This window comes from Bos mutus, chromosome 22 (genome assembly GCF_027580195.1).
Source record: "Bos mutus isolate GX-2022 chromosome 22, NWIPB_WYAK_1.1, whole genome shotgun sequence".
Taxonomy (NCBI): domain Eukaryota; kingdom Metazoa; phylum Chordata; class Mammalia; order Artiodactyla; family Bovidae; genus Bos; species Bos mutus.
In genome coordinates, this window is record NC_091638.1 from 43,081,215 (window position 1) to 43,092,953 (window position 11,739).

Sequence of the window (11,739 nt, forward strand, 5' to 3'; positions counted from 1 at the left end):
AGACTCCTGCCTCAATCACCACACCACCCTGGTCTCAGCAAATCATCATCTGCCACACCTCACCACTGATATGTTTTAAAAGCCTAGAGCTCGTCATTGATTGGACCTGGGGTGCAGGGCTGGCTACATAATTTGCAGGAGGTGGCCCTAATGCTAAAGAACCTGCCTGCCAGTGCAGGAGAGATCAGAGACTGAGTTCTAGCCCCGCGTTGGGAATATCCCCTAGAGGAGGGAATGGCACCCCTCCAGTATTCCGGTCTGGAGAATCCCATGGACAGAGGAGCCTGGCAGGCTACGGTCCATGCGGTCGCCAAGAGTCAGACACGACTGAAGCGACTTAGCTGGCAGTGCAAGCTGAGAACGCAGGACCCGCGAGTAAGCGCATCCTATGTGGGCCGCGCTGGGGTGGGGGACTGGCCCCGGGCAGCCCACTCATTGGCTCGCTGCTGACCTATGGGGTGAAAGGTCCTCAGCCCGGCCAATCGGATGTTTTCCCTCTGGAATTTAACAGGAAAGACAGAGGCTGCCCATTGGAAGGAAAAAAAAGCAAAGTCATATAAAAGACTTCCCAAACCTGCTGACAGGTTCTCCCCACACAGCGGCAAGAATGACCTTCTCAAACCCGATCTTTCCGCCACTTGAAACCACCCGTCCACCCTCACTCCAAACACGGCCCCGCTCCGTCGCCACTCCGGACACACTGTGCCTTTTTGTTTCCTGAACAGACCGAGCTTGTTCAAGGTACATGAGTCACACAGGCTGTTTCCTCTGCCCCGCCAGCCTCCCTCTTTCTTCTCAGCTCTTAAAGGTCAGCTGCCGAGAGGCCCTCCCGCTGCACCTGGCTGAAGGAGGTCCTCCGGTGAGCCCCCTGCGTTTGCTCCTCTCCACGTGCAATCGTTTATTTTTGCCTCCCTCGCAGAATCTCAGCTCTGGGGGAGGCGGAGCCTTGCTTGCGTAGTTCATCTCTACCACCCTACCTGGTAAATTACAGGAACTCCAACATACTGTGGGATAAATGAGTGATTGTGTGATTGTGTACTTTCCCAACGGTCGTTCCTGTTACGCAGGAACCTCTTGGTTTTATTTGTTTGCTTTGAATCTGGGCACACTATTGAATTTCCTCATTAGTTTCAAATGCTTTTCTGTTAATTCATTTGGGAATTCTGGGTATAAATAATGACATCTTACAAAGAAGATATTAACTCTGCCCTCTCCCAAAGTTATATAATTTGTTTTTATTTCCTGTCTCATTGCTTTGGTGCCATAGTTAGTTGATTTCAAGACAGTGTGACTGATGAAAATTATAAAGCTCTGGGCGCATACAGGAACTAACAGCAGGACAACTAGCTGAGGAGTGGAAGCACTTATTTTAAGCATGTTGTGATAATAGCCTGTGTTGAAGACAGAGGAAGGAAAGAGAGTGGCTGGCAATTACTCAGATAAAGGATTGGTGAGACTTGATAATGGGAAAAGGCAGAAGAAATGGGGAAAATTCTCCAAACTCCAATCTGAGTCAAGATACTCTCAATGCGTTGGCTCCCAGACAACGTAATCTCAGACTAAGAGAATATCCACCCACATTTTTTAGAGGAGGAAGGAGTTGATACAGCCAACTGTTTGTCTAGTGCCCATTTTTAACTACCACGGTCATTTTTTAAGGCCCCCCAAATTAAGGATACACCTGAAAATCAATAGCCTTATGAAAAAGGAAGTGAGAAAATTAGAATTCTCATTGTAGACATGGTTTTGAGAATGGGAATTGAAGAAAATTGGCAACCATGGCTCTAGGCTCTGACACGGTCTGTCTACATCCAAAATATAACACTTTTCCCAGCATCTTACAAAGGGGGTCTCACTTAGTCATCATAACAGCACCCCATAGTAGAGCTTTGATGCCCACATTCCCTAACACATCACCTTGCACTTCACAGCCCATCAAACCCTCTCCTCCTGTTTTCTCCACCCCACCCCCCGAACCTATTACCCACCTCTAGGTTCTTGCACAGACCTCCATCCCAGTCTAGTTTACTTGGAGAACTGCTGTTCATCATGCAGAGAATGGCATCATCCTCTTCCCAGAGGTAGGAAAGAAGTAAAGGCCTGTCCACAGGCAACACGGTGGTTGGTGTCGTGAAAGTCACATAATATATATTTTAACCATACTTACCTGTACAGTTCAGACGCACTAAATACATCCACACTGCTGTGCAACGGGCACCATCATCCATCACCTGAATTTTTCACCTTTGTAATCTGAAACTCTGTCCCCAGCCCCTGGAATCAACCAATGTACTTTCTGACTCTATGAATTTGACTATTCTAGCTATCGCACAGGTAGAATCAAACAGTATATGTCTGCACCTAATGTATATTGGAATGCATTCTTAAGGTTAATTTGATATTTTTCCTATAAACAGACTGTACTTCTCTTCCCCCTGTGCTATATACACAGTAGTACAGTAGTGTAAATATGTCTGGGGGGTGAATTGGGAGAGTGGGGTAGGTGCATACACACTGCTGTGGCTGGTGTTTAAAGAGGGGAACCAGAGCCTCGTGTGCGCAGTACAGACACGCCCCCTTAGCTCCAACGTGGAGCCCACAGGCCTTAAGGCACTGGTTCCCTGAGACCAACCTCCCTGAGCCTCAGTTTCCTCATCTGTACAACCTCAAAGGTTTCATGATCAATTACCAAGCCAGACACTGCCACGCCTAGTGTGTTGTAGAGGCTCTGCCTCAGAAAAACAGGACCCATGAAGAGGTCAGAACCAGGGCCTAAAGTTTCACTCAAAATACTGTATGCAGCTCATAGCCAGCCTGGGTCACTCTCTAGAGGAATTTTAACTCTCTCTCACACACACATGCATGCGCACACACCCCCACACACTCTCTTCTCTTACCTTCACCCTCATAGTTGCTTAGTTGAGGGCATTTCAAGGATATGGAGCCCACCTGGAGAGAAGTGAGCCCTTCTGCCAGATTTCAGACGCACTGACATTTCAAGCTACTGTGGTGGAACTGAGGCCATGAAGAAGGCAGACATCTGCATTAAAGATGACAACCAAAAAAAAAAAGATGACAAGCATCCCTTTGTAATTAGACATGGCAGTCCTGGGATTTCACACCCTTCTCTTTGATCTGGAGAAACTGAAAAGCTGGACACGTCTGTGAGGAAACTACAGACAGGAAGATATGGGGTGATGTTTTCTTTACATCACTGCACTTACCAAATTACCTTTAACAAGTACAGATGGCTCTTTTTATATATCTTTTCTGTCTCTGATACAAGCTCCCTGAGAAACAGAAACTCAAACAGAATTCCTCTTGCAGGAGGGAAAAAAATTTTTTTTCCTCAAAGGTCAAAAACATTTGCATGTGTCAACCCATTACTTTGTGATCCAGTAGCACTTTTCAGCCATGATCCCCAATCCTTACACCCTGGGCACAGGCTATTTCATTCTCACAAATGAGGAAACCTAGGCTCGGAAAGTCAGGTAGCTTCCCCAGGGCTGCTAAGATCCCATCAAACACCAAAAGCCTTGCCCTTCAGCTGTGCCGCGAGAATGGCTGAGGCTGTGTGTGCTCATCTGACCAGCTCACCCGTCCCTGCTGTGTTGTTTCCACAGCCTCCATGTACTCGGAGATCCAGAGGGAGCGGGCCGACATCGGAGGCCTGATGGCCCGGCCAGAACACAGAGAATGGAACCCAGAGCTCATCAAGCCCAAGAAGCTGCTGAACCCCGTGAAGGCCTCCCGGAACCACCAGGAGATGCACCGCGAGCTGCTCATGAACCACAGGAGGTGGGAGAGGAGCCCCCCGCGCTGTGAAAGGCCGGCCTGGTAGCCACCCTGGGGCTCTGAGAGACGGGGCAGGTCTGAGGGTGCCCCGTGTGGTCAGCAGCAGACACCATGGAGGTCCAGAAGCCTCGTAATCCCTCCTAGTCAGCCACAGGTGCCTGCCCTCCACGTGCGTCTGCTACGTGGATGCACTGTGCCCAGAGCTGGGGGTACACAGAGGAATGGGACCCAGTTCCTGCCCTCACAGAGCAGACAGATGTTTGACCAGATGGTGGGACAGGTGCTTTGAGGGAGGCACGAATGGCCTGCAACCCCAGAGGAGCCACCAGCCTGGGCTCCAAGGACGAAGTGATGCCTCAGACTAGGGCTCGAAGGGTGGGTGGGAGTCAGCCAGTGTCGGAGGTCGGCACTGGCCACGAGCAGCAGATGGATGAGAATGTGAGAGTGCAGAGGAACTTGGAGGAGCTCAGAGAGACTGAAGAATGTGGGCCTGTGAAGGGTCCCAATGCTGGGTGTCACCGTGGTAGAGGAGGTACGAGTGGAACAGGCAGGCCAGGAGCATGCAGTGGGCAAGGCTGGCTGGAGGTGTTGGGCCTGGGACTACTGGGTTACTGAGGGACTGTGGTGAAGGGCAGGCTTCCCAGCTGGCACAGTGGTAAAGAACCTGCCTGCCAATGCAGGAGACACAAGAGACCCAGGTTTGATCCCTGGGTCAGGAAGATCCCCTGCAGGAAGAAATGACAACCCACTCCAGTATTCTTATCTGGAAAAATCCCACGGACGTAGAAGCCTGGCGGGCTACAGTCCATGGGGTTGCAAAAAGAGTCACACACGACTGAGGCAACTGAGCATGCATGGGCGAGGGGAGAGGGAGGTTGAGCATCCCTCCCTAGGGTCTCTGCTCAGCAGCCCCAGGACGCAGGTTGCAAAGCCTCCGCTGCTCCCTCTAGTGGTCGCTTTTGGTATTGACACCGGCTGTGATTGTCCTTATTTTCAACTAACATACCGTCCAGCAGATCTCATTTTTTATCCATGCTGTCCTCCTGCCCCTTGGTTACACTAGTCTCTCTGTATCCGCCGGGACTGGTTAGGACCCCCTCCCAACAGAACCCCAAAACTCAAGGCCCTTGTATAAAGTGGCATTGCACAAGCCCGCCCCCGGTATCCACGAATTCAATCTGTGGAAACGGAGGGTTGACTGTGTATTGTAAGTACTTCGTCAAGATCCCTTTTAGAGTCGTCCCTTTTAAAATCACCACAGTTTAAAAAACAGAAGCCTAAAGACAAATCAGGGCAAATGTTTGCAATATAAATGACAAAAATATGTACGTTATCTCTTACAAACCCATAAAGAAGAAATGAACAGAAGATAGGTACAGTTAATTCACAGAACAAATGAAAGCAGCTGGCACCCATCTCCAAGCTGCTCCACCAGACCCTTCTTGCCTACCAGAGTCTGCAATACAAGAAGACTGGACAGTAAGGAGAAATAGAGGCTCTGAAATACTGTTGACAAAAGTTATAAATTGGATAACCTTTTCTAAGGAGCAGATGGGAACATGTAACCAAAATCTTTGCAGAGAGCCTGACCTAGCAATTCTAGAAACTTACCCTGAGAAAATAACCACTAATATCCTACAGCCTGGTCTCTGCACTCAAGACAGGCTGGGGTAGAGATCCTCCTTCAGTCTGTTCACACCTGTGACGTGGACTGGAGTCTCACTCAAGTCCAGGGCCCCCCCCTCCCTGTACGCTGGGACAGTAATGCTTTCCCATCCTGGGCTACCAGACGGCACGAGGTACTGGCTGCTGTCAGTGCAGGCTGCAGCCCCGGGTGCGGGGCGGTGGGAGTCTCCTAACGCCTCCCTCCTCCCCAGGGGCCTGGGCGTGGACAGCAAGCCCGAGCTGCAGCGCGTCCTGGAGCACCGCCGGCGGAACCAGCTCATCAAGAAGAAGAAGGAGGAGCTGGAGGCCAAGCGGCTGCAGTGCCCCTTTGAGCAGGAGCTGCTGAGACGGCAGCAGAGGCTGAACCAGGTGGGTAGGGCCCCCAGACCCAGCCCCTGCTTCCTCCAAGACTACCCGCTGGCCCAGGGAGGCGCTCGGCCAGCAGTCACAGCTGACGAGGCGGAGCCGGACGAGGACTGGACCCAGAGTCCACCCTGGCCTGCGTCCTCACTCGGCCACTCCCTTCGCTGTGTGACTTTGGACCAGTGGTTTCCCCTCTCTGAATGGGTTTTCTCATTGGCCCAATCTATTGCACACTGATTCCGATTATCTTCTCACAGCTGCCCTGTGAGCCCAGTGGAGTTACCATTTGAGAAATGAGGAACCTAGGGCTCAGCTGAGGTCTGCAATTTGAAGCAGGCTTCCTGGGGAGAACAGTCCCGTGCTCTGTCCCCTCAGCTTCCAAGCTGGTGGCAGAACTGATCCTGGTTGTTTCCCCAGAGAGGACCCTGGGTCCAAACCCAGTGGCTTTTGAGTGGGAATCTCCCTAGCCCACCCACCTCACATCTCTGCTTCTCTCTCCTTCAGCTGGAGAAACCACCAGAAAAGGAAGAGGACCATGCCCCTGAATTCATTAAAGTCAGGGAAAACCTGCGGAGAATCACCACTTTGACCAGTGGAGAGAGGGCGCTGTAGAGCTGGCTCCGGAGCTCCAGCGCCCCGGCAGCCCACCCTGGCCCCTATGCCCTCCAGCCCCACTGTACCTGGCAGCCCTGACCCTCAGACTCGGCTCTGCGGTGTTCATGCTTGCTCCTGGAAAAACGCATCTCCCCAGAGGGCAGCCCCCCACCTGACCCCCAGAAGATGGGGGATCCTGAATGCAGGCTTTTCCTTCTAGCACTCATCGCTCCTGCTCCCAGAAGCAGCCGCTGCTGAGGGAACTTTCCCCAGGCTCCCTCCTTGAGGGGCTGCTGAGCCCTGCCAAGATGCTTCCGGCAGAGCTGAGAAGGGACAGGTGCCCCTCTGGCTGGACGAGCCGTCCATTCTGCCCAGGCCCCATGGGGCCCTGCTTCTCTGGACAGCCCAGGTCTCAGAGAGCTGCCCTACTGTGGTCGCTGCAGCCAGGTGTGGGGCAGCTAAGCAGAGCATCTTGGGGGCACCTACCCTGAAAGCCTGAGGGGAGAATGGCCTGTCCTCAGGACGGGCGGGGCGGCCCAAGGCCCTCCAAGGTCGACGCACACTAACAAAGACAGCTGCGGATGGTCTGCCAGCCTCTCCCCACCACTTCACCTTCATTCCCTCCACGCTTTTCTCCCCCGTCCAGACCCTGTACCCACAGCAGCCCAGGGCTGCAGCTGCTCCGCTTCTGGAAGTTAGAACAGCGCTGCTTGAACTTTACTGTGCCTGTGCATTACCAGGGCCCTCTGCTGGAAGACGGCTTCTGATCCCGCAGGTTGGGGTGAGAGCTGAGAATCTTGTTTCTAACAAGCTCCTGGACCGCCGCGCTGAGGCTCACACTGTCCCTGGCAAGGCTGGAGCATCCAGGGGTGGCGAATAAAAGCCCTCCCAGCTCCCGGGACCCCGATCCTGGAGATTCCCATCCGCCTCCACAGCCCCAAGGCGCTCTTTATTTTCCTCCACCCCAGGGGCCCCGGGCCGGGGAACACCCCTAGCTAGGAAACGGTGTTGGTTATGTGACCAGAGATGCATGCAATTCTAGCCAAAAAATTCACAAAACTTTTTTAAAAGAACCTGTCCCCAAAGCCTACAAAAAGCAAATATATAGTGATTTTCAACAGGCTTTGGAAAACATAAGAAACTAGTCTGAGGCCCCAGCCCCACCCTGACACACTGGCCCTGCTGAGTGGGCTTGAGGCCTATGCCCGACTCGATCTGTCGCCGGTGCCAACTCCGTGGGCTCACTCACCCATTCCTTCTGAGAACTCGCCTCCCAGCACCGACCAAATGTTTGCACTTTCGCTCCTGTCCCATATTTAAAGACCTGGAGACCCATCAGGCCTTTTCCTTTTCCCCTGAAGAATAAAACCCCTGCTCCCATAGCTCAGGCGGTAAAGAATCCACCTGCAATGTGGGAGACCTGGGTTCAATTCCTGGGTCGGGAAGCTCCCCTGGAGAAGGAAATGGCAACCCACTCCAGTGTTCTTGCCTGGAGAATCCCATGGTCACAGGAGCCTGGTGGGCTACAGTTCATGGGATCGCAAGAGTCGGACACGACTTAGTGCTATCTTTCTTTCTTTTCTGGCTTTGTAAACCCATCATTCAAGGTAACAGGGCACTAGTAAAAAAGCATTTCCTTTTACCCCCCACCCCGCCCACCAAGACTGCTGGACAGAGCTGCCGCTGGGGTGCAGTCTGGTACCTGGACCGAAGATGGGAGGGAAGGGACACCGCCCTGGTGTTACTCCTACCTGGGTGGCTGGAGGGTGACCAGAGACATTGTCCTTCTCCTGTGTGAGCTGAGGGGCGTGAATGTAGACATGCTGCGTGTGGGGAGGGAGGGAGACGCTAAAAGGCTCTTGAATGTGACCATTTTGGTGAGAAGGAGGGAATGCTGTTTTTACATGTCTGTCCGGCAAGAGTCATGCTAAAAATGCACAACTCCTGAGTAAAGACCACCACTTCCCCAAAGAAGTCGCCCCATGTCGTTCAGATGTGTGAGGAGAACGAGACTGAGCCTCTAGGATGGAGCAGCCCCCAAGGGAATGCTTGGGGGTTCACTGTGGGCCCCAAGGTGCTCCACGGGGGCAGCAGGGCACAGAGACAAAGCCCCGGAAGTATCAGAACAGACCGCGAGTACCATGGCGCCCCGGAGCCTGACAGACACCCTTGTTCCCGCCCAGCGCTCCGTCCCCACTCCTCTCTGGCCATCTCCCACGGCACGGCACGGGCTGAGTCGGGGCTGCAGACTCAGCGTCTCCCTGGTGCAGCCTCCGCTGCAGCCTGGGGCGACCACGTGACCAGGTATGGCCCATGACATTTACAACAAAGTCTACAGGGGCTCCTGGAAAGCTTGTTTTTCTGACAAAAGAGACCGAGTGGGTAACACGCCCTTGCCCCTCCCTTCTCCCCCGCTTCGTCGAGGCTGAGGTGCCTGGAGCCACAGCAGCCATGTTGCTACCATGAGAAAATGGCCAAGAGAATCTCCAAGACAGGGGCCTGACTGTCCTGTGACCAAGCCACCCTCCTCCAGGATTCTTGTAAATACAAATAAATGCCCCTTGTTTAAGCTACTGTTGGTCGGTCTCTATTCTGTGGAAAAACATCCCTAACAGAAGCCCAGCTCTGCGGCCCAGAGTTGCCTGGAGACTGTCCTGAAACTCAGATTCCCCTCCGTCATCAGAAACCGACTGGATCAGGACCCCCAGCGACAGTGGCAGGGACCTGTTTCTGCACCTCTGCCAGGCAGCCTGCACGGCACGGGTCTGCGAACAGGTGTCTGGGCATCACCGACTCACACATCCTAAGTATGTGTCGAGAGGCTGCTCTGTGGCAGGCAACGCGCCACGTGGGGGGGACGCCACCTGCTCGGGCCCCCGCCCCCCACTGCCTGTAACAGAGCAGCTGAAATGCTAAAAATCCTGTTAAAATCTAAGGCAGATCGCGCCGCTCGTCTGGCTCCCAGTCGAGTCCTTCCTGTGACCTAGAAGGCCCTGTGCGTCCTGCTCGCTCTCTCCCCTCTGCCCCACTTCCCACTGCCCTCCCCTTCCTCACCCAGCTCCAGCCAGGCGCCCCAGCCCTGCAGGCCCTGCCTTTTCACCTGCTCTTCCCCGGCCAGGGCCAGGACCGGCCTTCCCTCCCAGAGCCACACAGCACACTCCCTGGCGTTCAGGTCTTGTCATGCTCTTGCTAAACCAGGTCCCCTTGGTCACCCTTTCAGAATCTCAACATCTCTGACACTCTTCCTGTCCCTTCTTTCCCTCCTCGCCACTCATCCCCATCTACCATGTATTTCACTTCCCCTGTGCATCTCTCCCAACAATAATGCTGGCTCCACGAGGGCACAGATTTGTGTCTGTCTGCTTTACAGCTGAATCTCAAACGGCCATCCTCCTTCCCTGCCAGCAGGTGGCCTCCCTGGTGCCACTCTGGCAGCTGGGCCGCAGGCCTCCCGCTCACGGCTCAGAGAACAGGTACTGTCCACTGAGGGCACAGGGCACACACGGGTGCTCAATACATGTCTGCTGAATGGAAGAGCGAGAACCCCTTCCCCCTCCCCACTTCTTTTGCCGCAACACCTCCAGCCTCCTCCCAGGCACAGGGTGCAGCAACCGCCCGCACCCACCTCTGCCATGCTGACCCTCGCCGAGCTGTCAGTGTGGTCCAGAAGCTCCCCTCTGGCCTCCTGGGCTTCTGTCGGCATGCCTGGGTCCTACCAGCACTTGTACCTTCCAGATGCACGTTGGAGCTGCGTGGCTCCCACCACCCCACTTTCTGGGCTCCCCCAGAGTTAGGTCACCCCTGAAGGCCAAGGTCAGGCATCACCCTGTCCTAGAGATCCTGGAGAAGGAGAGGCCTGAAGCTGTAGCTGAGACGGCAAACCGTGCCCTAAACGGGGAGCCAAGAGCAGCGAGCCCTGTTGGCACTGAGGCCACACTCACACCCACCAGACCACAAGTCCCGGTCTGGTGCTGAGACACGCTCTTCGATGGCAGACCGGCTGTGACGCTGGTGGTAAAGAATCTGCCTGCAATGCAAGAGACACAAGAGACAAGGACTCGATCCCTGGGTCGGGAAGATCTGGAGGAGGAAAGGGCAACTCCAGTATCCTTACCTGGAAAATCCCATGGACAGAGGAGCCCGGCAGCTAGAGTTGCAAAGAGCTGATACAACTTAGCACGCGCGTGTGCCCACACACACACCCACACACACACACAGCACTAAACACAAAACCTGGGGGACTTACCTGGTGCTTCAGTGGCTAAGACTCCACACTCCCAATGCAGAGTGCCCAGGTTCAATCCCTTGTAAGGGAACTCCACAATTAAGACCCAAAGCAACCAAAGAAATGTTAAAAAAAAAAAAAAAAAAAAAAAACAACCTTGGGAGAGAGACGGGAGAGCTCAGGAGGTGAAGGGACGCTTCCCGCCTGGTTTACAGGCCAAGCTCACCACACTTGACATTATACAGATTCCAGGCCTCAGGAGAGCAGGGACCCATCTGACTGCTCCCCCTCAGCAGTCCCAACCAGGGCTCTGCACACAGTACGTGTTCACAAAAGCTGTGACTAGCTGTCATTTATGATTATCCATAAATGTGACACGTTATCCACACTGTGACTGCATTTAAGGACAGCCAGCGAGGTCACCACCCATAACAATTTGGTGTCATCCTCCCTGTGGTGCAGATGAAGAAACCAAGGCTCAGGTAAGTTGAAAGACCTGATTGCTGTTGTTGTTCAGTCGTGCCTGTCTCTCTGTGGCCCCATGGACTGTAGCACACCAGGCTTCCCTGTCCTTCACCATTTCCCGGAGCTTGCTCAAATTCACGTTCATTGAGTTGGACCTGATAGAAGTCACAAAACAATCCCTGGTGGGGCAGATGAGATTCACAGCCATCTCTCTGAGAAGTCTACAGCTTTCCCAACTACAGCCAGGCTGTGCTCCTAGAAAGGGCTCACAGGGGGCCCCTTTGCCATCCGTCTCGACACAGGATTCAGGAACCAAGCTCACCTTCCATTTGCCCCTCTGACCTACAGGCGCAGGCCAGTGTACAGCGACCTGAGTCCTGCAGTGAGGAACGTGTGTAGACATGGTCCCACCCCCAGTACACACCCTTGCTCCACAGCCAGCCAGTCTCAGGGCCTGACCAGCAGGCTAACATCTACCATCATGGCGGGATTCCCGTCCCCTTGCAGAACCAGACCTGTGACTGAGCAGTGGCCTAAGCCGTTTGATGTTCTCATCAACCAACCCCAAACCCCCTGCGCCCAGCAGGGCCTTGTTGTACAGTGCTCCCTTTTGCTGCGCCTCTTGAGAACAG

The 11,739-nt window shown here is 53.9% G+C and overlaps 1 protein-coding gene across 4 annotated transcripts in view; it reads left to right on the plus strand.

Moving 5' to 3' along the window:
* The window catches only part of LOC102286768 (actin-associated protein FAM107A), a 34,432-nt gene extending 25,441 nt beyond the window's left edge, over positions 1-8,991 (plus strand). For 3 of the 4 annotated variants that reach the window (XM_005898982.3, XM_014479199.2, XM_070360371.1), the window contains exons 2-4: positions 3,624-3,798; positions 5,673-5,829; positions 6,328-8,991. In XM_005898982.3, coding sequence (XP_005899044.1) covers positions 3,624-3,798; positions 5,673-5,829; positions 6,328-6,435 — 440 coding nt within the window. In that variant the 3' untranslated portion in view covers positions 6,436-8,991. Of the gene's footprint in view, positions 1-556; positions 742-3,623; positions 3,799-5,672; positions 5,830-6,327 lie in introns of those variants that run through there. The other variant, XM_070360372.1, reaches the window with a different exon arrangement.
* The last annotated feature ends 2,748 nt before the right edge of the window (positions 8,992-11,739 follow it).